The sequence below is a fragment of the Drosophila ficusphila genome, unplaced genomic scaffold, assembly GCF_018152265.1.
Source record: "Drosophila ficusphila isolate 14025-0441.05 unplaced genomic scaffold, ASM1815226v1 contig_791, whole genome shotgun sequence".
Taxonomy (NCBI): domain Eukaryota; kingdom Metazoa; phylum Arthropoda; class Insecta; order Diptera; family Drosophilidae; genus Drosophila; species Drosophila ficusphila.
Genome location: NW_025064737.1, coordinates 20,685,880 through 20,712,039, shown reverse-complemented (window position 1 = coordinate 20,712,039; position 26,160 = coordinate 20,685,880). Strand labels below are relative to the sequence as shown.

General features: G+C 41.3%; 2 protein-coding genes across 2 annotated transcripts in view; one reads left to right on the top strand and one right to left on the bottom strand.

Moving 5' to 3' along the window:
• LOC108096022 (cardioacceleratory peptide receptor) overlaps nucleotides 1–25,460 on the top strand; it is a 32,598-nt gene extending 7,138 nt beyond the window's left edge. Inside the window, exons 2-7 of the mRNA XM_017197371.1 lie at nucleotides 6,941–7,331; nucleotides 22,664–22,799; nucleotides 22,866–23,063; nucleotides 23,276–23,536; nucleotides 23,600–23,885; nucleotides 24,373–25,460. Coding sequence (XP_017052860.1) covers nucleotides 6,966–7,331; nucleotides 22,664–22,799; nucleotides 22,866–23,063; nucleotides 23,276–23,536; nucleotides 23,600–23,885; nucleotides 24,373–24,607 — 1,482 coding nt within the window. The 5' untranslated portion in view covers nucleotides 6,941–6,965 and the 3' untranslated portion in view covers nucleotides 24,608–25,460. The remainder of the gene's footprint in view (nucleotides 1–6,940; nucleotides 7,332–22,663; nucleotides 22,800–22,865; nucleotides 23,064–23,275; nucleotides 23,537–23,599; nucleotides 23,886–24,372) is intronic.
• LOC108096023 lies at nucleotides 4,274–4,814 on the bottom strand. The gene has a single exon (XM_017197372.1). The coding sequence runs from the start codon at nucleotides 4,767–4,769 to the stop codon at nucleotides 4,389–4,391; it is 381 nt and encodes a 126-aa protein (XP_017052861.1). The 5' UTR covers nucleotides 4,770–4,814; the 3' UTR covers nucleotides 4,274–4,388.
• Nucleotides 25,461–26,160: the final 700 nt, after the last annotated feature.

Below are 26,160 nucleotides of genomic sequence, written 5' to 3'. Positions count from 1 at the left end.
ATTACCAACAAGTTATTTTGTCATTTGCAAAAGAAGTAAAGCATTTTAATTAGATACATAAGAATAAGTATTAAAGAAAACAATAAGGGAAATACAAAATTTGATTTAAAACGAATTTATTCACACAAAAAAGTTTGTCATCCAATCAACTTTTTTCTCTGTGCTGTCAAAAAAAGACGCGCTAAGTTGTCTTTAAATTTCTGGCGACTTCTGATTTCCAAGTTCATTGGTTCTGTCAAATTAAAATGCGTGTTTTGTGCCGCGCACCGCACCTCGGGGCGCCCCAATAATTACAGGGAGCTGCCCGGTGGCCCACGTGTGGCAGCTGATTGAAATCGATGTTGTAGGTGTCGAATCTCTCCGCGTTGGCCGACAAATAGACTTGGCCCGCCCGTTGACTTGTCTGCTGCTGACTTATTTGCTCATCTGGCCCGGTGCCCACTTTGATTTCCCTTTGCAAAATTTTCAATTTGTTTGGTTGCAAGTTTTATTTACTCGTAATTGCTTTCCAAAAGCCGCTGCTCCCTGACTTTTGGACACTTCCTGGCCGCAGCACTGGCTGCATTATTCAGCTTTTAATTAAATACTCGCGCGTGACTTTAATTGCTTGGCCATACGCACGAAGCGACAGATTTCCAGCGGCAGGTTCGTTGACCAGGCCAAAATCAGTCGAGGCGAGGAGTGGGGATCTGCTGTCAGCAGCTCCAGCAGTATTTTGATTAATTAACGAGCGACGGCCTTTGGGGGCAATAGGCATCCAGGCATCGAAGCATCCGAACTTGGAGCTCCCATGACACGCGCTTTCCTCGGAAAACTCACAGTCAAGCCGTAGAACTTGCTCAAAGGAGCTGCTTACTTGGCTCTTTTCTATGGACTCCTCGGCAGTAAAGTCCTTTGCTTTGGAGGAGTGGCCAGAATGGGCGTGATCCTTGATGGGAAAACTATAAACTTGAATTTGCATTTTTTCCCGCCGGCGTTATTTGTATATAGAATTTAAGAGGCCGTCTTCGAGTCTAAGTGTGTAAGTGTTTTGTGGGCGGAGGTCTTAAAAGTATTTTATAGATAATCTTTTAAATAATCTTAAAGCGGTCATAAAAATGGGGCTTTTATATTTGAATTTTCCTTTTCCTTTACCGAAATTTGCTTTCTACTTATAGATTATCTTTTCTATCGACATATAAACTCATTTCCACTTAAATTTGCAGCCATTTCCAAGATTGCTTATTATTTTAGATAATAAAAAACTGAAATCAGTTATACTATTTGTCATTGAAAGCGATTTCAACCCAGACAGAGCATCACTGCCACCGTTTTCGAACTCGCTGGGGAGTTGCGGTTGTGGCGTTTTCTATTTTCTGCATTTGCGTCTAATTAAGTCAAGTTCAAAATTCTGCTTAGCGCAGAACGCGTTGCTCTCTCAACAGTTAGCAATGTATGTGCCCTGCATAATTTATACACACAGAGCACATAGCTCACTCTTGACGTACTATATATACGGCTGATGAGGATAAAGACAGGGGTGCAGATGGGGAAGGCTGTGGTTAAGCGTTCGTGGCATTTGGTTTTCATTAGCCAACTAGTAGAACCCATCAGCTAAGTGATTTAACTGTTGAATATTTGCTAACACCGAATGCGTTGAGGTGAGTCCCTTGGAATGCTGGGGGCCGCTCGAAATGGAAATTTATTATTACGGCCCCACAACTCATTCGCCGGGAGAAACAATTACTTGCAGTGGATACCTTGAATACGCATAAATAATAATAATTTCCCTGCAGAATTCTGGGGTTTCTTCCCCATTTTTCCCACTCTTGGCTAATTAACGCCCTCCAGCCACCTTGGCGATTACTTTTCGCAGGTATCAGCAGGTTTCTGGGGCAGGAGAATAATTTATTTATAATTGACTTAATAGACTTAACCATCCCCCACTCGACGCTCGGTATTTATTTCATTCGAATTAATTAATTCAACCGATTTATTCACACCTTTTGCTGGTCCAAAAATAAAGAAAGGAAAGAGCTCGGAAGAGCAGACACGCCAACACATAATGTAGATATCGGCTTTCAGGGCCTTGTCATTCAGGTTTTGTTGCCAAATATCAATCAAACGCCTAAGTGTGTTCGCACATTTGGAAAACTTGACAGACAGACAGATAGACGATAGACGGGGTAAAAAGTATTTATAAATTATTGTATAAACTCATAATAAATGGGTATTGTTTTGCCTCTCGTGTCGGCTCAAATGTAGAAGGCAGCCAAATGCCTGGCGGAGCCCAGCTGCCCACGCCAGGTGTCAAGGCAACACGTCGTATACGCAATTCTTTTAGTCCTTCTTTTGTCTGATTGTCGAGAGAAAACAAACGCATGTCTATGGCTTTAGACTTTGGCTTAGCACGCGCCCGTCAAGTCAGTCAGTCCTTCCCTCCAGTTTCATTCATAACGTCTGCGCCCAGGCTGGCCGATAAGAAAGTCAAACTTTAAACATATCATGGACCCGGCCAACTTAATCTCGTGTGGCAAATGTTTTGACGCAATTTCGCCCAGCACATTTTCCATTTACATATATTTGTCTAACTTTTGGCCAAACGGATGGCTTGCGGGGTGGGTAAAAGGTTGATGGGGCAGCAGCTGACATTCCCTCACAGTCGTCTGGCGGCGTCTTCATTGTTTTGCAAACTGTTTTACAGGTGCTACAAATTTGAATATAAATACACAAGCAGCCAGCGAGCATGCTGTGTGCAATAATAAAATAAAATGCCATTCAATGGCGTCGCTGCCAAGAGTTGGCACTGTGGTGAGTTCTTTAAGCCTTAAAGATGAAACAGAATTAAATGGCCTTAAGTGTGATTGCATTTTATTTAATCAAGAAGTTATACTTTGAAGGAGCAAATTAATTTGATAATATTTGCAGGGAATATTATTGTTCAGAAAGATTTTTAGATATTTTTAAAAAATTACAAGAGCACTGCATTTTTACTCAACATAATGATTGTATTTATAAAAATTTTACAATATAATTTCAAAGAGGCTTTGAAAAAAGATGCACTGTCTGCATTGAGACAACGTGTTGTTAACAAAGCTTCAGTTCTTAAAGAAAGTTTTTAATAAAATAGAAACCCTTTAGGCGCTTCATTAGATTTTCGTCAAGAGTTTTGGCCACAGTGCCTTGGCAACCGAGTACGTTGAAAAGACGAGTCGGCGTTTTTGGCCATCGGGGACCATTCCAAAGGGCCGCAAAAGTTGTAGACACACACTCACCGTTTCCCACTTCCTCGCTGGCTGCAACTTTTCAATTTGCCCGCCCCGACTATTTACGATTTTGGGAAAACAAAACGAAACACGGGTAGAAAATATATTTCGAGGCAACCGAACGAGCCTTGATATCCAGTTTCATCTACCATTTGCGAATTTGCGTGTGTTTTGGGGTCTGTTTTCCAGCACGACGTGCGACTATGTCTGTCATTTAGATTTAAATTTAGTGGCTACTTAAAAGACTAGGGCGTTTTAAGTGGATTTTCACCGTCTGAGCGATCCGACAATGATTTTTTAAATTGTCAATTAGTCTGCTCTTAGTGTAATCAAAGTATCGAACGAGAAACAAGCGCGCAAGCATAATGAAAATAATCCCCTCTATTTCTTCAAATCAATCCCACTGGCAATTATCCATTGTGCACGCGTTACGCTTCATAAAACTGAAATGAAATACTAAACTTCGGTCGTTATGACGCTGATTGCCATGAACTGCAAGTGCATACGGGGAATGGCACCGCGTGCACTGTCCAAGCCATAAACATAAGGCGGAAAAATGTAGACTTGGGGTGGACCTTGTTTTACTGGCCAGAACGAAGTGACCTCATAAAGTTTGTGCCGCTCGCCGCTTGTCGCTGTCATATTTTTCGCTGTGAAATCAATTTTTCATTTTGAGGCAGCATGACGACGCCATTTTCCCTTCCTCCTGGGACAATATATGCTCGCCAATTGTCGTAGAGGACATAGAAAGTGACTCCGGAGCAGACAGTATAATGGCTTATATAATTCCGTCCAAAACTGCACGACAACATAACATAAATATGCTGGAAGTGGCTTGGGAAGAACAAAAGCCAGATGCTTTTGACTTTTATGACTCATACGCAACGTTGCACAGAGTTGGCCAAAACGAAATGCAGCAAACAAAAGAAAGTACTTTGCCAACTTGGCAACCGAGATTCGACAGACAGAGATAGCACTTAACCAAAGAATCCAAATCTGAATAAACAACCCGAGCTGCAACGTTTAAGGCTTAATATTAAGACATTTTACTTATTCATTAAACAAGCTGTCATTTTGGGGTTTTTTGGGCTTTAAGCACGAAATACATATAGTTTTTCTTGATTTGGAGCTTCCACATCGTTTTTAGAGATCCAGGAAATCATCGCTGTCCTCGCATTCGTAGTCTGACCATCCAACGATGCCCTCCCGCATGTTGATCTCGATATCCTCGTAGGAAACCGGTACTTCAACAACGGGTTGAAAGGGATTAATCCTCCTGCGGGACTCCTCGATTATGGTGTCCACCTTGTCGAAGCGGCGTAAAATGCGCATCAGCTTGTCACGGGTTTCCTCGATAGTGACTCTTTCGCTGTTGTCCGGAACAGAATTCGGTTCCTGGGCTCTTGGTCGAAAGACGGGCTTCCGTTTGTAATACCTTAAGGTTACAACAGGTCCTTTGCTGAACAGTTGGGCAGGAAAGAGATGCCTGGTGTGGCACTTCTTACATAAAGGCAAGTCCATCATTATTATCCAGTATGAAAAGTCGAGAAATAAAAAGGCAAAAGTCGCTTTTCCTATGAATGAAATTAGAAAATAGTGTGACCTTTAGAGGAAAAACACTTTTGCTTGTAGTTAGAAAGCATAATCGGTTCTTATCGAATAATTTTTTTGTTGTATAATGATGTAAAAATATTTCTTCGCTTAAATCCCATAAATACATTGCCAAATAAATCGTTAATAAAAAAGTGAGTGGCCCTTTTCAGCTGCTCACTTTTCTTAGTAACTCTTAATACGGCTTCGTTGTTGATCAACTCGATGTCGTTATATCGCAATCCTCTTGAACGCTTCTCTGACTTTAACAATCAAATTGAATGCAGCTCGACGGCTTTAGCGCCAATTCCGACAAAAGATGCCAGTGGCAGTATTTTAAGTCGACTCTGGCGCCAAGAAAAGTGTTGGCTCAACTGACAGCTTACTCAAAATATGTCAATCAAACTCGGCTACTGCTCTCTACCTCTTCGCCAAGGTTAAGGCAAACATAATGCGAATAATTCAGATTTAGGACTAGAGTGAGGTGTCCTACTGACTAGACAATTCCCTGGTTATTTTGCATGCAAATTAAATGCGCATTAACAGCGGCCAAAAAACTTTAAAGCCAAGGCGAACTTATGCAAAGCTGAAATGAGTTGCTTCGCTAGTCGAAATACTTCAAAGCTCCTTGAGCTATTTGCATATGTAAATATTGAACACAAAAGACGGAGCTTAGGGGCTTTCCGCTGGCCATCAACGGGTTTTCAAAGAATCAATTTTTCCAGTCGCTCAAATTCATAATTGTTGTTACAAGCAAGTAAGGTATTTTTGCGAGAAACAAGAAGGGAAGAAGTAGTAGATAGGCTGTTTGAGCTTTTAAAATAGATTCCCACTATTAAATGTCGAACCTTAATTTCTTTTCAAATTTGATGTGAGAACTTTAATATCATACTTAATTGTGCAAATTTGTTCGGGCATCAACACCCAAGAGAAATGAGTTGAAAAATTACAACACGCTCTGACGCTAATGATAAATTTACAAAAAGCCGAAGCGACGACATGTGGTGCCGCTCATCCTCCTACTCCTCTCACTTTTCAACCCCCTCCCACTTTTCCTCCCTCTTCCCCCCTCTTTCACCTAGAATGTGGCAACTATCCCGCTGAGCAGCTGCGTTCGACCAAATTGAATGTGTCAGAAGAGAAAACATGCGACTCAGACGGGTGTTTTTAATATAAATCATTGGCCAAATAGTTGCGTGCTCGCATTAGTGGGCCAAATACCTGGCTGGGTCGAACAAAAGTTTTTCGCATTTTACAGGAGAATTTATTTGCGAATTTCGGGCACGTCGTTCGAGGGCCTCCCACAAAGTTGCGGCTAATCAATTTAAAGTTGCAGCCAAGAGTTCGTTGAAATCTGGACAGGTGGGGAGATGGATCCCAGTCTGGGGCACATATGCATGCATAAATTTCCGAGGGCCACATCAAAGTTCAGCAGCTCCTTTGTTTGCCAACGTCGACGTGACACTTCCACTTGTGGCTTAAATGTCTATTGTTGGGTGCTAATTGTTCGAGTTCCTGTCCAAAGGGTCAAATCGTGTCCTTGGTTCCCCCATTCAATAAGGAACACGTACAGCTCCCGCTGGCGTCATAAATTATTCCGAGTCACTGAATACAGATAAAGGCTTTCAGTTAAATTAAAGGAAACACAATTTAATACATAGTATAATTTGAATTTATTTAAAAGTAATTGTATTTAATTAAATAATTATTATTTTCCTAATGGAGTGCTCACGAGTGTTTGCTTATCTAAGGGGTGACAATAAAAGTAGTACAATAACCATAACTAATTTCGAAGGAATCAGAATGCCAGCCATTAAGAAGCGTACAAGCGCATGTCACCCCCGGCGTATGCGCGATATTAATAACAGGCCAACAATCCCGCACCTGCTGCGTACCGAAATTTACACACAAAAGCCATGTTAACTGAAGCAAGTATTTCTGCATTCTGGCGGAGAAAGTGCTTAAAGCATTTATTACGCAGCTTTTCATTCGGGATTTATGGGTTTTTAAGCATTCGCACAGGGCCTGCGGGCCCAGGTCATATATTTCAAGATATATACTTTTAAGCACTCTTTTAATTTTCGCTGTTAATTTACCCATTCCAGGATAATGGCAGACTGAGGCGCAATCATGCTACACTTAAGGCTATTCGATAGCTCGCTCTACTACACGCTCGCCTCCGCCTCCTCCGAATCGTCGGCGGTGGGCGTGGCCACCTCATCCACGACGGAAAGGACGTTCAATGGCACCCAGGCGGCGGTGGGCGGTACCTGGCCGCCCAGCTACGTGGCGGCAGTTAATCTGACATATTTCACACCTGCGATATCACACGTGATGCTGGCGCCAACAACGCTGGCAACAACAACAACCGCCTCGGCCACAATGGTCCAGACGACAGCGGCGCCAAGTCACGACTTAGAGGCGGGCGGCAACTCCACATCGCCATCCGGCGACCCCGGCGAGTTTGACAATTTAAACTCGTTCTACTTTTATGAGGTGGGTGCCGGCAACAGACAAACACAGATAATACTCGTATGCCAACTAATTTATTTATTGAAATCGAAAGACGCAGCTGTAGCCTGCGATTTCCAACATTTGAACAGTGCCACAATAAGTGGCAATTTGTAGAACATTTCTTATTCACATGTGATTTATGAATTTGAATTCAACCCTGGCTGTTGTTCCACCCTGTAAAATATTCAAGAAATTTTCCTTACAACAAACGGATTGTGTTCTTAGAAACTCTGCAACTTTTCTAGGAAATGTATATTTTCACACTTTGAGGTAGTTTACTTCCTATGCAACTATAAATAAACAATTTCGATTCGATATACTTTTTGAGGTAGGTGCGAAAAACAAGAAGAATATTGGCCATTTATTAAATTTATTTATTGTGTTTGAAAGACACAGCTGCGCAGGTAGAACTCAATTTTAACCGACTCACTGCAAAAAAAAACGATAGAGCATTTTAACTTTGTATCTCCTTGTTGAAAAATAAAACAAAAAACTAAAAAAAAAAACTTCTTATTATATAGGATTTCAGTGGGTTTTGTTTTGTCTAAAAAATGCTGACATTTTTTTCTATTGATTAAATTTTTCTCTAAGTTAAGATCTACCTCTTGGGAAGAAGCAACAACAGAACACTTGCTGTAGTTCTTTGCCGAAATCAAACAATGGATAACTGCGAGGAAAGGGTCACAAAGTCACAGCTGCCGGCGCTTGCTTGTTGTTAGACGGTACAATTTTCAATTTGCGACAATTTTTCCCTTTTCGCAAGGCAAAAGCAACGAACTGAGCAAACTTCATTTCAAGCTGGCAAACCAGTCAAGCATCAGCGACAAACAATAAAACGCCAAATATCATTTGGTAGCTGGAAATTAAGAAAATCCGAGAGGAGGCAAAAGTCTTCGCCCAGGGGTAAATGATTTGCATATTTTCGGAGGATGGGTGAAGACATTCCTTATCAATGAGGGGCAATCAATCAGGCGGCCCCGCAGATCGTGACAACAACTTCGATTAAACTAAACTTCCGTTCGTTCGTTTCTCTCTCGTTCCTCAGGCTGCCATAAAAAGCACGCCATGAATGTAATGAAATTTCCATTCGGCCCATCGTATAAATCACACCATTGTTGGAACGGAAGTAGCCCTCGACCGAGCCAATTTCCAGCCAGAGAACCGGAGAACATCAGCCAAGCAGCCTGTGAGCCAAGTTTAAACGCGCCAATCACTCAAAGAGTGTTTCGTGCGTATGTGCGTGCCATAAATTCGGGCTTATTTAAATGAGTCCTTTCCAGGACCACAGAAAGCGGAGACAAGAACGCAGGCAGGGATTCTGCAACCCCAACACCATATGGCATTTCGGTTGACAAAGAGCCGTGTCAAGAGATGGCGATGTAACAATAATCTCAGCCCGGCTAAGTCTTATTGATTTGTTGTTTGCATAGTTGGGTCTGGCAATAAAAATATTATATTCCCGTTTTCTCTAGCTTGTCAAAACACATTTGATTACGTATTGAGCTGCCAGCAGGCACATTTATGAACACTAAAACTTTATACTCGGTTTTAGTTTTTAGTAAATAACTTTTTAATGGAGTCACAAAATTTATTTACTGCTCTTATATATTTTTTTAATCCATCACAACACTGACGAAATACATTATAATTAATTGAATCCTGAAATATAAATTGAAAAAACAAACAGTTTGGGATACTATCTCGTTATACCCCCTTAACCTTTTAACAACTCTCAGTAAATGAAAAATAAATAGAAAATATTTTACATGGGTCTGATAGACTTCAAAACGAAAGTTGCTTTCGGTAATCTGTCACACAGAAGGCGTCCGAAAAAAGGAGATAAAAGCGCTGGCAAAATGTTGGCATAAAAAGGTCGCTGAACTGGCAATATTTTCCTTAATGCCGAATGTGTATGTGGGTGGCGGGAACCCCGGGCGAAAAGGGGTCTCATATGATTTGCAATTCAAATGGCTTAGTTAGGGATTTGGCCTGACCAGCGGTCATCCGTGGCACAATTGTGATTGCTTTTTCCATTCTCGAAATGCCACGAAATCCCCTGTTAACACTATTAAATCATGTTTAAGTTGCTAACTGAATTCGGCATCCTTGTTGATGTCTCACCTTAAAGTTAAGGGCTCGGACACTAAGACCGCTTGGCACAGATATGCCAATTACAACTGCATTGGGAGTTGGCAGGTTGGGAGGTTGAGAGGTTGGGAGGTTGGCCAATGTCACACTGTTGACCATGGCCAACTGCGCAATGCTGTCCAATAAACGAGAGAGCGGATCTGGGGGCATTAGACGACGCAAATAAACGGAATCGAACGAATTTTCCGACTTGAAGCGACCGACTTTCCCTCACTGAATCGACTACATGGTGCCATTTATGTTTGTTTGTTAGCCGGAGGAAACGATAGCATATTATGCAGCCGCACATTTTGTTTGGCCATTGAGGGCGACCCGCACGCGTGGCAGGAAAATATTACATCTGCGAAGGGTCCTTGGCTTATCCTTCACACTTCGCGTCCCAGCTTACGACTCCATAATTACATATGCTCTAATGAGACTCCCGCCACTTCAAGGCATCCACCCACGTCCTCGTCCAGATTTTCCCAGAACCACTTCATCTAATTTTAGCCCGGACCTCATGTGGCCGGTTGTTATAACGCATATATTAATATTACACAATTTAGCTACAACAATGGTGACCCTGGTGAGCTGGCTAATGTGACCATCAAAGGCCAAAATTAATTGGCATTTTCTAGGGTGACAGAGCAAATATTTGAAAAAAGAAAAACACTGCCTGTTTGCATGGCGATAGAAGTCAAACAGCTGCCAATATAATAACAGCGCTGAATTGGCCTTCAAATGAAGAGTGGGTGCAAATAATTGGGATAATTTAACCTTTTAGCAAGAATGAGTCATTATATAGTTTTACTAATAAAATTATGCTTACAAAGAACACAAAGTATTTCAAAAATAATGAAAATGCCATAGGACATTTAGGTAACAAGTAACTTACGGTTGAATATCAAAACTTTCCTTTTACGCTGATTAAAGGCTTTAATTTTATGCACACCGTCTGATGTTGTAAAAGGCTTGCCTGCAAGCGAAATTTTCGCACCCACCGCAATTTCCTTTGCCTTGGCAAATATTATTTCGCTAAAACGCGTCGATTCCGAGAACTCATTAATCTAGCGTAAAAATGTATCTTAAGCTTATTTGCCAAGGAAAATTAAGCATGTGCAGGGAGCAGAACGGCGAACGGCGAGACTTGACGCATGTAAAATATGGGACACATGTCCTTGTCTGCGTCTGGGTTCACAATTTCAGACCTGGTCCTGATTCTCGAAGGTTAAACACTTAGTGGCCACAAAGCGGCGTCATTAACTGACTGACTGGGCGTCAAGTGTGATTCCCCCCATTTACCGCAAAGCGTTTTTACCACTTTCCCGCTTTTTTAGCAATTTAATTTGCCTTTGTCGAGTGCGTTGGGCAGTGGGGAAAATTACAGCACTAAGCGGCTTGCGAAAATAAATTTACCCAAGGACTGGAGCTCAGCTGAGCTGCTTGTTTATGGTAGCCGGCTTCAAGTGTTTGCCCAGCCCTCCAGCCAGTAAATAAACATATGTGCGAACTGCTTTCTGGCTCGAAGTTGAGGTGTAATTACACTCGCCGAGCTTTAATGCAAATTAAAGCATAATTCCAGGCGGATGACACGCGTGGCCGGGCTTAATTACACTCTGTTGACAAAACAAAATGCCCACAAGGCCGTCAAGTGCTTGAGTGGCCAACGAGCTGGCCTCAAATGTGACCATGGGGACCGAGCGGCGCTTACTTGGCTAAAAATGAGTTAACAACATTATCTGCCCATTGGCCAGCTTTGCTGACCACTGTTGTCGCTCCAACATCCAACGTCAATTTTATTAAGGCAACCACGATGGCCGCAGGTCCTTGATGACTTCTGCCGTTTGCCGAGCGCCTCCTTCGAATCCTTGGGCCCAGCCCATAAAACAAGTTTTGACAAGAGTTTTATCTGGCACGTCGCCTGTTAGTTGGATGTGTCATAGCGATTTATAAGGATTTGTTGCCAGCGAGAATAGCCAGTGACAGATGCAGAGAAAGAAAATCGGGAAATGGAAAAGGCAAGGTTACTTGAGGAACTAAGGAAAATCCTAAGTTCTATTAAATTTTTTTGCATACAGTGAAATATTTTAATATGATTAATTTATACTACTAGTTACTTATTCCCTATTTAACTTAAATTTTATGGTATTATAATTACGCTTGCCTCGTTTTTCTCAGTGAGCCATTTCCTGTCTTCTGTTTGCTCTCGATAAAATATGGGAATTGTATTTCACTTGGCATTGAATGTCAATGCACTTCCGCCACTTTAATCTAACCGCAATGAGGCCGCAGAACAGGTTTGTTGACATTTCAGCTTCGCTGGTTTCTGGCAACTTATAAAGCGTTCAGCGACACCGAGTTCCTTTAGAAGCAAATAGTTCAGTTCTTCGGTTCAATCTAGGGTTCAGTGAACCCTCTTTTAATTTTATGGTAACCCCCAAAACGCTGTTCAAACTCCCCAAAGTGTCACTTGACCAGCAAAATCAATAAGCATATTCAGCCAACTAATTGATATAATTTGCCTGCTCGGCTCCAAAGTCTCAAAGAATTTGAGCCAGCTCGTCAGGCTATAAACTTATGCGAAACAATGAAAGTGTTAATTTCACAAATATTTTCAAGAACAAAACGAGGGTGAAGGCAGGATGGATGGACGGATGGATGGATGGGGAGTTGACTTAATGAGTGTTCAAGTTAATTGTTGGTTTATTTGTCACGCTCGAACTTTGAACTCGGCGCAACAATTAAAGGGGGAGACTTCTTAGAAACTTTTTACACCCTTCTCAGCCCACCAAGATTTGACTTTTATAGCCAAACATTAAACAGCAAATCAATAAACTCTTACCAAGGCTTTCCTTTGCGAAAAAGCATCTGCATATGAGCTATATATTCCTGCAAATACGCCAAAGGGGAAGCAAAGAGCTGGTAATAATAGAAAAACCAAAGGCTTCGCTTTGGGGGAAGCACTCAAAACTGTTTGGAAGTTTTTATTATGGGGAATTCCTCACGTTTTTCACGAACCGTAAAAATCAAATAAAAATGTAAACTTCCTTTTGGGGGCCAGGAAAACCTTTTTACTGTCCATAAGCAATCAATCTTTGGGGCTGTGCTCTTGGGAGAGCTAACCGCTATAAATAACCAAAGGCTAGCCGCCCAAGTCTGGCCAAATCCAAAGCCACGCCCCAGTCGTGTCTGCACATAATTTGTGAAATAAAATACTTGCTGCTGATACGAAAACCCCAAATTGAAACCAAATTAAATTGCAATAAATCAACATGGCGTTAATAGCATTCCACCAACTGATAACCATTAAGTGGGCGTCGTCATGGGAGATCGCCATCTCCATCGCCATCTCCATCACAGAAATCGAAATAAACAAGAGAAGGGAAACCCATCCACATGTGAGTTTTTGCTTAGGTACTCGCTGCTATTTCCCTTTTTATCGTCTAATTGATTTGTTTTCCCCGCTGAGCTGAGGCGGTTTTTGGGGAGCTTCATCTGGTTCTCCCACCCGCCGGCATCGATTTCAAGCTGCTGTTTGTTTTCCTTTTCCTTGACTTCCAAATACGAGTGCTTCTGCAATCAGCGAGTCGCAAACAAAAGCCCAGGGCCATTCCTGCTCCAGATTGCGAGCTGCTGACAAATGTATGCTGGATAATGGATACAGTAGAGCTACAATAAATCTATCCGGCACTAATAATAATAAAGCTCATAATATGTAAGACCTTTTTAACACAAACCAAGTCAACCAAAACTAATTACGAAACAGTTTTTTCACTGTTTCCAAATTAATAAGTTATTCTAGAAGATTAACATAAAATAAAATATAATTTGGCTAATTAGGACAATAACTTTTCACATAATTAAGAAAATAACGACCACGTTCTGGTAAAATATGGCTTAACACCCCAAATCGTCTGATAATAACTTGATTTATTGAGTACAATCTGTATATGTATCTGTTATGCTAGGGAAATTGTTTTCCTAGGAAAACAACATTCTACCAAAAAATGATTATAAAAACAACGGACAGAGACAGGTCACATAAGCACACCCGCATTTATCATAACAGATAAGTGCACACATATCCTTGTGCCATTCCTCCCATTGTCCCACCCCAAACGTAATAATCATTCTCCGGAAGTAAATTTAATGACTGACATCAAGCGACATTTTGTGCAACAATAAGCTGCAAAGATAAGAGCCAGAACAATGGGGCGTGGTTGTCTGCTGCGAGTATCACTTTCCGCACACTCGACAAAAAAATTTAATTTAATTTTCATAAGCAGATGCCACTCACTTCAGTCGACAGCCCGCAACACAACATGGTTCAAAAAAAGCGGCAACACTCACCAGCTATCCCCGAATACGAATGGAAAATGGCTGGGAAAAGAGCTGGGAAAAGCCCGCAAACTACATTTTCGCATCATTACAATTTGCATGCATAAGCAGTAGGAGCTAGTGCACACAATAAATTCTACATAGCCCAAGTCAATTACAGCCATTCTGCTACCGCTCCTGCCGCTCGGTGGCCACACTGCGTATGAGCAACACAAGGCGGCAACCCCAAAAAAGCAGGGGAAGTAATTCGGAACACACGACTGCATTTCGGCAAGGACTTATCAAAAAAAAAAAAAAAAAAAAGAGCTGGAAGGGTGGCACTTAAAATACTGTAAAAATAGGAGCTGGAAAAAAAAGACGATTTTGTAAATTATGCAAATCGTAAAAGCGCTGAAATCCGCGCCTAAGGGACCCGATGACCCCCAGGCCAGATAATTGCAGTAGAATGTTTGGAGTTCTACGACACTAAGCTGCATGCAGCGCGGGGAAAAGGGGAAAGGGGAAAGGGGAAGGGGATGAAGGGAAATCCCCCGGAGCGGAGAACATTCATCTTCAGCTCTATTCGCCAGCTGCTTTTGTGCAAGTGCGCGAAATGCGCTTAATGAGAAAATGCAAAAGGCGACAAACCAACAGCGAAATTATGCTCAGTAAATACTTAAAGTGCGTCAGCGTCAGAAAAAGTGTCAGCACGAAGAAAGTGGTGGAAAAATGGAACGGGAGAGTAGAACGAGAGGTGGGAAATCCCCCGGCTGAGACTGAGCTCTTTACATAGCCTGGCAAGTACAAGTAGGTCAACTTCTTGCAGCGCACCAAAGTATGCAATGAATTGTGTGGCGCTTTAAATGAAATTAAATTAAATGGCTTAAGTAAGAGTTCATAAACAGAGAAAAGTGTAATACAAGCCGGAAATAATAATAATAGTAATATAGAAAAACACTCATTTAAAATGTAAGCTTATAAATTCTTCCAGAAGAAAAATATTTATAATTACTTAAGTATTCATTTTTATCCAAGTGTACAGTCTGAGATTCTTAAGGATGACTTGTATAATCAAAAAAGCCAACACAGACATTGAATAAACGAAGACCTTTACGAACTGACCTCGTTATTTGGAGAGCACTGAATTTACCTGATCAGGGCTAAACAAAACATGACAACGTTCCCCCTCATAAAATCAAGTTTCAGTTGAAATTCACTTAAACAATTCCAAGAATTTGCTAAGGTTTTTGCTTAAAATATACTTAAGCGAGGGGTTGCATGCATCAGACGGCAGGCAGACACACCTATAGAAAAACACAATTTTTTTCGCCATCGCGAGGGCGACTGAAAAAGAAAACGCCACATCAAAGGACGGGAAGTACATGCCAAAAAAGCTTCAAAGTGGCAAGACACCTTGAATTCGGTGGGAAGGTGTATTGGGGGGAGGGGGTGTGGTTGGCGGTGCAGTCGATGGGCCACGTCATTTACGCAATTTCGACGAAATTGGCACAAACATCCTCTTTCCCTCTCGACACTTTCCGATTGGCTCTGTCATTCGCAGTTCGAACGATGTCGATGTCGAGAGACGCCATACAGCTTCCGTGTGTTTACAACGTGTAATATTCCGTCTGCTTTATCGGTTGCAACCCGTTTACAAACTTAATTAAGATCTATATTTGCATCTCTTTGAATTCTTGTTTATCGCTTGATTTTCCGTTACAAGAAATGCTTGTTTAAGACTTTATCTGTTGCATAGTAAATGGGTAGAGTGCAAGGTTTCTTAATGATATTTAAATAAATATATATTTTTCTTGGCTAACCAATATATCAACCAGCTAATCGGTTACTTTCTTTTCATATTTGTCACATAATTCGCTTAAATGGCATTTGCAATTTCCACTAAAGCAGATCTCAAAGAAACTTAAAAGCAGGACTCTGCCAAGGCGTGTAAAAGTCGCGTCCTGCAGCCGTTTTCTACGTGAGCAATGTCAAATGTGACACACACAAATACAGTCACATTACCAACCACTGTGTATGTGTGTGTGTGCATAAATGATTAAGTGCGTGCCTGCATTTGGCTTGCACATCACGTATACGCCATGCATTTTTGCCTGTGACACAAAGCACTTTATAATGCTAGCTCACACACACACACACACATACATATAAATTCAGACAAAGACATTTAATGTTACATTTCATTCACATTTTACAGTAAAACACTTCTCTTAATCAAAAGTATCTATTGAAATTATTTAATTGGCTTGATTGTTTATTTAGTTTCAATTTTCTAAGTAACGTTATGAGTTATTTCAGTTTTCAAAGCAGATGTTTTACTGAAAACATTATATTTATGTACCCAAAATCTTCCGCTTCAACACAATTACACTTAAATTAGATTTAATTGCTTAACAAATAACATAAATTGTGTGTGGTTCACCCGGCGAATAAGTTACACAAGCTGGTAAAAGGGCCCGGACACACAGATATCCTAACCCTTTCTCGCAAACTTTCTGTGCAAATCCCTCAGCAGCAACAACAGCAGCAATTTGCATAACATAACATGGCAACACTTTTCATTTACACACAAAATTACTTGACTTGGCACCTCGGGAAGGACGAGAAGCCGGCGAAATCAGGTCTTGCTTTAAATGGAATCAAAGGCAGCCGCCAAGTGCGGCTAAAGCAAATAGAATGTACGTTTTCTCGCTCTCGACAGTGTGAAAAAAGCGGAAAAACAACACAAAGGGGAAAAATCAGTAAACTGCAGAGGCAACAAAATCAGAAATAACAACTCTGGCGACTTGTTGTTGGTTGAAAGTCCTGAGTCCTGCGGACTTCGGACTGCGGACCACTTGACTGCCTGCCAGCAAGTTGCCTTTCGCGTCAGACAGTCGACCATCCGACCATCCGACCAACCGACCATCGGACTTTGCCAACTTGTCCGATCTGCTTCCTTGTGGAGCTGCTGCATTTCCGGCTGCCTGGCATCCTTCAGAAGGACTCCAGCTTCTCCTTCCCCTACTCCACTCCTCGTCGCTCCTTTGACAAGTGCCAGTTGTGGAATTTTAAATTAAGAAAAAGTTTACTTAGCTTTCGATAGGTCTTACCGCTCTTTCTGGGCCCTCGGCGCTTGTCTTTTTGTTAATCGCTAGGTGCAGCTGTCGTTTGGTAAATGAAAGTTAATTAAATTCGTCGAATTCTTGCGGAGGAAGGGGGTAAATGGTATTTGGAGTAGCCAAAGTTGGAGATAAAGCCGATACATCATCACTTACTTACTTACACTTCAGTTTGTCTTCTGGTTCCGTGCGTTTGGCTTACTTTAAGCAAATGTTGGTCCCAACTTTGTAGTTGAAAGTTTCTATTTTGCTTAGTCTTTACGGGTCGCCATTTTGCAGTTCAAGGAAGTTTTGCCGAAGTTCGACAACAGGCTTCTAATGATGTCTATGGGCATTAGGTGAGTTGTTCTGCTGCTTGAAAAGTTTTTAGCACTGTAAAAGTTTTTTACTAAATTAAAAGTGGACTGTTAATTTGAACGTCTTCATTTAATTGGGCAAAGGTAGATAATTTAGAAAATATTTAAAATTGTTTTATTTCTTTTAACAAAAATATAACAACAACTATTTTTATATTATATTCTTTATCAGATTTTGTATGTTGTGCTGAGTTGCAACTAATGCAACTATTGTGGGGAGGTCCATAAATATATAAGCAAACCTAAGGCAATAATAATTCACCGTGAGCTGGCCAGACAATGAACAATGTATGACAATACCCAAATCAAGTTGTCTGCGGGCGCATATCAAACTGCTTACTTAGTGACTGACAGGCGGCGTCTAGTTAAAATCTGACTTCACTTTCGACGCCCAGTTGCCTGTCAACTTATATGCTGACCACACAAATAAAACGATTTGGCATGGCTACTTAATGCCCTGTCCCTCAGTTCGTTTGGCAGACGATGGCGATAGCCGACAAGGATACAAGGAGACTGATTGAGGGGAATGGCAGGACATGTGTCTGCTGCTTATGTGTTAATTATCGCCGACCCCAAGGGAAACCCAACTCAAGCGGTAAATGGCTGGGAAAAATATTCAAATTTATGCCTGACTTGACTTTTGCTACGTATCACAAATGCCTATGTTGTTTATGCAAATTGCCCGGTACCCACACAAACATGCAAACACACATACACTGGCAAGTATGCCATAACTTCCGCCAACCGCAGCAGATTCTCCACATCCCATTTCTTGCCCAGGGGCAGGGTGTAATTTGTTTTGCATAGTTCGAGGCGCGTGCTTGTATTTATTGTTAGCCTGTTTGTCTGTTTGCCTCTTGGCAACAATTTACACAACAAACAAATTTTCAAAAGGTATATTCATGAGGTGTAAAGGTATATATTTAGTCATTTCACAACTTTAAAATAACAACTTGTTACATTTTACAGTCAACATATGTATAATTTAAATATATTTGTAAGTTGTTAAGATATACTTTTTTCTTAATTTTTTCTCAGTGTAACATAACCTTGCCTTTGTTTTCTCTCTGTCTGGTCATCAGAGCTGGCTGTCTTCCTTTGGCTGTTATTTTTGACCTACACCCAATTTTCCCTTGCCGAGGTTATCTAAACATCAGTTCATTTCAACTCATATTTATGTTTTGTCTTTTAATTTATTTATATACTGGACACATTTGCAGTGCAACAACAGTCCGCTGGCCTATCTATATGCTTCTTTTATTGCCATCTTTGGACCAACTAGCTGAATTTATGTTCGACTCGTGTGATTAATGTGTTTTGTTGACCCCAAAATTTACGAGTCACTAGCGAAACAATTTGAGGTTTGGCCTCAGGGCTCTTTTTTGTTTTTTCCCAAGAATTTATCGACGCATTTAGTAGGTCAGTTGCCAGGGAGGAGAAGTTTGCTAAGACACATTCTACTAATCTCTCATTAGCCATGGTAATATATATTTGGCTTTAATCGATCCGGCCACCCGATACTTGAGGATAAGTTCTGTAACCAGTTAAACATCCATTACGTCGGCCAGTTGGTCTTTATTAGCCCTCCGCCTCACGTTTCCATAACCGACCACAATTATGTTGGCAAATCGTTGGTCATTTTTCATATTTCCACTTCTACGCACCCGAATTTCCACTCAACAGTGTGTCAACAACGTGTACGCACAGCTCGTTTTGGCCCGTAATGCCGGGCTTTTATTAATTTCAATTTGTGTCAACATCAACGCCAAATATGCACGGCCAAGGGGGAATGATTTAAGCCAGCTGATGACAAAATGTTTGGCCATTAGGCGAATTAAAGAGCAGTCCTTCGACGTTCTCCGAGCGACTTTGGTGGCTTTGGTTATCGGACAGTTCATGAAACGGCTAACCATTGCGGCTAAAAAGCCACACGAACCACTATAAAAACCATGATTGATGTGCTCGGCTTGACCCAAATGCATGTTTTTATGCCAAAATAATACGCTTTCATATCCTCACAGCTCAAGTGTCCTTCTCTGCTCCGTATGTATACATATATATATAAATATATGAATTTTTATCGCCGAGTGAGGACAATATGCTTCGTCCTGGCAGAGTTCGTTGACCTTGTTGAGAAAGTTTCTCCTAATGCTTATTATCTGACCATTTGCCGGCTCAGCACGCTGCGTATACGTAATGCGAAATTTAATTTTACTTTATGCAACTTCTACGAAGCCCGAGCACTCAAGCACAATGTAATCGCTATTAATGAATGCCCTGAAAAGTGCGAAAGAAGGGAAAACAAACAAGCATCCAAACAAAACACATTCACGCAGACTAACACGATACCACATCCATACAAACACACACAATCGAAAACACAGATGGAACTTCATACATAAAAACTTAAGCCAACAAAGAAACAACAAGCCAACAATGGTGGCCGAGTGCCATGTGCTCCGCGTCCCGAGCTCAGATGCTTTTTAAATATGAGCTGGCAAAATAAAAGTTGATTAAGCTTATGGAAAAAGTATGACGGCCTCCAAAGTATCCTATAAAATCGGGATAGTGATTATCTTGGCTTTATTCAATATTAACTGGGCTTTTCAAAGTTACTAAAGATAATTCCCTTTGAATACCCAGCTAAAAGAAAGATAAAATGTTTTTCAATATACTAATTTCCTTTTAAGTGTATTTCTTAGCCAACTCGGAGTTAAATGCTGTTTGAAAAACATACTTTTCCGCGGGGTCTGCCGCTAACTTAGCCTCGCAGACTGATTTATAAGCGCAGCTGCCGTTGGCTGCTACAACTGCCGCAACTGCAACAACGAAGAAGGACGGGTAAAGGCTCCTTTACTTGCAAAGCGAAATTAATTTCCCATTGCCTTTGTTTGTGGCCACCCATTTGTCTTTGTTGCTGCATTTTACGATCCGCAGGCAGCGGTTGAAATTTGTCAGCACGAGCGATTTAGTGGGATTAAAGCCACGAGCGCCAAAGCCGCGCAAAGTGCACTTAAAGTCACGGGGGCATGGGGGTTAAGGAATGGGGAAGAAGGGGGGCCAAGGGTTAAGTAAAACGGATGCCACCACTTCGGAGCGCGTGGCTCTCGAGTGCCAAGTGGCTGCTATTGTTATGGCTGTCCCACTTAATAATCAGACATAATAGTTTGCGGCAGATGAAGTTGCTCCGTGGCTCGATGTGCAACAGGTGCTCGGCAAAAATTGCCTTTTAATGAGGATTTACGGTTGCTCTGGCGGGTTCAAACCGCCTCACTTGCTTTTCTGCGGTCTTATCCTGTATCTCTTGCCTTTGGCTTGCACGCTCAGCTCTTCTCCACTGGCTGAAATTAAATTTCGCACTTTTAATGTTCTCCGAGCAAAAAAGCAATTTCCTCGAGGTGAAAAGCCAAATTGAAAAGGACATAATGACTTGCCAAAAAAGGGCACGCAACACACACAAACACACATAAATGGTGGGAAAGTGAGCAAAGCAAAAAAGGGCAACCAGAAATGGTCGATCATTAAAAAAGGCTTACAATGTGCCATTTATTACATTTTTATAGCGCCCACAGCATGGGGCATAATAAAAGTCCAAATCTGTCTAAAATCTGACAAAAGTTATTTTGCGTAAAAAGAGTGCCGACATTTATTACTTGTTTAATTTTATATATCCGTCAATATGCTGCGGAAAGTATTTGCTTTAACTTTTTCCGCTACAATTCGTTCGATTTTTACAAATTTAATTTATATATAAGTGCTCCCATCTGAACATTTGATCTCATACAACCAAAAATTTAAAGGCCACACTTAAAACCCCAATTCTTTCCAACTTAAATCGGAAATGAAAACGATTTGACTTCCTTTGAATGCAAAATATATGAATCTGTTAAGTTAAATATTTGCCCCCACTTCTCGCCTAAAAATCACAAAACGTGCGAAAAATTCCACCCAGAAATTGTGTCTAATAAAAATAGGAGCTGAGCCAACATCAAATGGGAAAAAGTTTTGCTACGCGTAAAAAGTTCCGACTGCCTTGACTTCACATCAAGCGCGAGTATAATTTTCCGAAAGTCATGCTGGAAAATTGCACTTGAGCTGCCGAACACAAACACCGCAGGACATCAAGCCGATAAAGGCTTTAAGAGAACTCGCCAGCTCACTTTCTGGTAAGACATTCGAGCCAAAAGCAAAGAAAAATTAAGAAAGTGTTTAGTGCCAACAAATGAAGGCAGCCGCATTTAACGTTTAATAAATGCGACACCGGCGAATAATGAAAAACAGGGCAGACAGGATGAACGAAAAATGAGTAAAAATAGCCGTTTGCTCATTTGTTGATTTATGCGCCAATTTGCACAACATGATGGACTGGCAGACAGCGAAATGGTCTAACCCTCCCAGCGCCAAAAAGTCGCCGGAACAAGATATATCTGCGTCTCCCCCACATATATACATTCTATATATATACACCTCGCACTTAGGCCGAGAAAAAAAAAACAACGAAAAAGTGAATACTGCAAGTGTGGGCGGCAAAAAGTTGTAGCATAAGGTAGGGCGTCTTCAGTCTGAGCGCAGCGCCAAGGACGAAGACTGTCAAGATTTTCGCTTTTTTCGGGACAAGTTTACTCTGCTTGCCCTTAAGCAAGTCCACATCAACGTCGTTGTTGGCGTCAGACTGCAGGACCCGAGGCCATAATTCAAACTTACCTTCAATAGAAGAGGGTTCTGGGTGGCGCGCTGGGACCAAATTAAATTTGCTCAAAAATATTGAAGGTGTTGAGTTCTTGAGCCATATTAGCATATATTACATTTTCCGTTTTATTAGCATCCTGTGATTGTTCGATGAATATTTTTTCATTAAACAGACACAACCAACTACTTACTGTCAAATTTTCACTCTAAGATATTTCCTAATGAACTAGACCATAATAAAAGATTATAGTCTTTTACAACTTATAAGAAGATAACATATGCATACTTATTACAGGTAGTAAATCTATTTTTATAAGTATAATAAATACATTTTCCAAAGTGCAGGTCCTTCATCTTGGCAGCAATTTCCTGCTGGAATAGCGTTGGCTGTCTGCCTTCCATCATGCTTGTGTGTGTGTGTTTGTGTGTAGGTGGGTGTGTTGTCCTAGTCTTGTTAGTACTGAACTGGAAGGAGCAAACTTCCGCTGGCACATCCTGCCCGCCACTCCCTCCACCCAGAACTCGTAGCTCTATCATTTTTATGGCTATTTAAAGGGCCATAAACAACATGATTGTGTGTGTGTGTGCTTGGGGAGAATTAAATTGAGTTTTATGCGTGATTTCCGTCCTTAACACTTTGTTGACAATGAATTTGATAGTCGTTTAATGAAATGTGACCGAACTCTGCTCCTTTCCTTTCTTGCAGACCGAGCAGTTTGCGGTGCTCTGGATCCTGTTCACCGTAATCGTTTTGGGAAACTCGGCGGTTTTATTCGTGATGTTTATCAACAAGAATCGCAAGTCGCGGATGAATTACTTCATCAAGCAGTTGGCTTTGGCAGGTGAGTTTGGGGATTAGCTTCTGGTTTTCCTCTTCTGGTTTACAGCTGCCTGTCTATTATTTGCAGATCTTTGCGTGGGACTGCTCAACGTGCTGACCGACATCATTTGGCGCATCACGATTTCGTGGCGGGCGGGCAACCTGGCCTGCAAGGTCATCCGCTTCTCGCAGGTGTGCGTCACATACTCCTCCACCTACGTGCTGGTGGCCATGAGCATCGACAGATACGACGCCATCACACACCCGATGAACTTCTCAAAGTCGTGTAAGTTAAGTCGTCGGGTGAAAAGTTTTCTAATTGCCAAATGTTGTTAGCCAAAGCGCTGTTTGTGGTTTCTTTGGATTAGACTTGCTGCATTTTAAAGCATTGAGTTTGGCAGTGTTGTCTTCTTACTAAGTCCGAGTTATAAGCAACAACAAAAGATTCTCTTTAAAAGAAGTTTATCTTAAATAGTAATGCATTTCTTTTATCCATAGGGAAACGAGCGCGTCATTTGGTTGCAGGTGCTTGGCTCATCTCTGCCTTGTTTTCTCTACCAATCCTGGTGTTGTACGAAGAGAAGCTCATCCAGGGTCATCCGCAGTGTTGGATCGAGTTGGGCTCACCGATTGCCTGGCAGGTTTACATGAGCCTGGTTTCAGCCACTCTCTTTGCATTTCCCGCGCTGATCATCTCCGCCTGCTATGCGATCATCGTGAAAACCATTTGGGCCAAGGGATCCATATTCGTGCCCACTGGTAAGATTTTTTCTACATAATCCCAAAAAGCTCATACAAATAATTTGTTAAAATTTTTTACAGAACGTGCTGGCTTTGGAGCAGCACCAGCGAGAAGGGCCAGTTCCAGAGGCATCATTCCCAGAGCCAAGGTCAAAACGGTCAAGATGACACTTACCATAGTGTTTGTCTTTATCATCTGCTGGTCGCCCTACATCATCTTCGATCTGCTGCAAGTTTTTGGCCAGATTCCGCACTCGCAGACGAACATTGCCATTGCCACTTTTATCCAAAGTTTGGCTCCTCTGAATTCGGCGGCCAATCCGCTGATCTACTGTCTCTTCTCGTCGCAGGTTTTTCGCACATTAAGGTAAGTTGTAATAAAATGTGCATAACGATAAAAACCAATTTGGAAAAGATTAGTTAGCAATTTTGGTGAAAAACAATATATTTGTTGTGGTTTTTCGGTTGTGATAAGGCCAAATACTAACTTACAGCGGAACCAAACACTGTTTTGAGCAGCTTATGACCAAGTTTAACGAGACCTAAAACTTTTTGGCGATTGAAAAAAAATGATTTTTGGCCAATTTTCGAATTTTTGGTAAGGGGTAACATCATCATTTTTTGCGAAAAATGGCCAGATTTCAATAATTTTAGGTGTGAATGCCATCGGACTTGAAATTTTATTGGGAATTCAACGATGTATGCTATTCCAAATTTGGAAGAATACTTCCTTAGATATTGCTAAAAAAAAACTGGTATAGTTTTGAAAAGCAGCTTCGGCTTGCTCAAGCTAGCTTCCTTTTTTGTTAAATACATTTTCTGATAAATGTATTTTATTGTTGACTTTTTTCCAGTCGCTTTCCGCCCTTCAAGTGGTTCACCTGCTGCTGCAAGTCGTACCGCAACAACTCGCAGCAGAACCGCTGCCATACAGTGGGGCGTCGGCTGCACAACAGTTGCGACTCGATGAGGACCCTGACCACCTCGTTGACTGTTTCCCGCAGGTCCACCAATAAGACCAATGCCCGCGTGGTCATCTGCGAAAGGCCCACCAAGGTGGTGACCGTTCCTGCCATGTCGGAGGTATGATAGCTGGCCCACACCACCCGCAAGCGGTCCTCGTTCGCGATCCACGGACCCACGTCCTTCAGCGACGCGGAGTTCCTTTAAGGGCAATTGGAGGGGGTCATCCTGTGAATGCACCAGAGGCTTAGACAATAAGTTCGATAGTTGTACCAGGCATAGAGAAAGCCAAATGTAAGTCCCTAGTTGTAAGTATGCCAAGTCTACGCTACGAATTTCAAACCTATTTATATATGCTGAGCAGCAATCTGTAGTTAAGGTAAAGCATGATCTAATTTGGCATTTGTATGTCTTTAAATCATTACTAAGGAAAGGATGACCTGGAATCTCCTTGACTTTATCTCTAGAATAGGTGTCACAGAAATGGATCCTTTGGTTGATTTTAGGTACATTATTTTTTATACAATTTATGGCAATTAATTATCATTAGTACAAAGCTTTACAAACAACTTACTTACCTGAAAATACTTTTACACAAAAAAATATTTAACTTTTCTGTACAACTTACATAACAATCAACTTTAAATTTAACTGAGGTTTTTGTGACACCCTTGAGCGCCTAGGTTTCAGTCCATTTACAAGCTCATTTTAGATGCTCTCATAGTTTTATTCTATTTCATAGACTGATTTTATTTATGCGTGACTCATGGCCATTTAGCAGGAAATCTAAAATGCATTTCTTTCCACTCCTAACTATCTGTTAAGGCCATTTAAATTCCCATTCATCCGTGTATATAGCCACTCGCAATGGTGTGTAAACATGCCCGAGCATCTTAAACCGAAACCCATTACTTATAAGTAGATCATAAGAGTTAATAGAGCATAACATTTTAGTCAATTTGGTTTAAGCTAATATTTATTTCATAATTATGTGTAGAAGCAGAATAAAGGCAAAATCTTCTCAAGTCTCCCGCATTTTCCTTGAGTTTCTCGGCACGCGCACGAAAATCGTCCTTTTAAGCTCGACCCATTAAACAAAGGGCACAAGGACGATTTCTGCTCTCACTCCATTTATAATTGTTTCGATGATGTGGTGCTGTTTGTGGTCTCAACTGACGTCACTCGGGGAAAGTCAACATGACAGATAAATCGAGCGACAAACCGGACAGACAATGAAAACATATTGGTTTCTGTGGGCCCCGCAAATAGCAAACATTCATATCTTTTACTTTTATTGTCTGCAAATTGAGATTTTACCATGCCAACTTCGAAGAAACTGTGTTTATTTGCCTTATGGTTGGTTAAATTCACCAGAAATCACCCTTTGCGTTCAACTCTTCCTGATATTTAATCGCCTGGGTGAGCAGATGGGAACTATGGAAACTTGGTGCGGCACTGGACAAATAAATTTATTTTAGTCGTTGCAAAACAATTTTCGCTTCAATGGACTCAAGGGGCGGGAAAAAAATCCATTAAGAAGCTTACTTCAGACGGCGGACAGTTGGACATTTTTGCAATTATAATTTCGCAATTTATTTGTCAACTTTTAATTGAAATGCTATTAGCAAATTAGTAAACAACCGCGTTGACTTCTTATAAAAAATGTACAAAATGTTTAC

Coding starts and splice junctions, on each gene's coding strand:
- LOC108096023 (XM_017197372.1), bottom strand. CDS start 4,769: ATGATGGACTTGCCTTTATGTAAGAAGTGCCACACCAGGCATCTCTTT.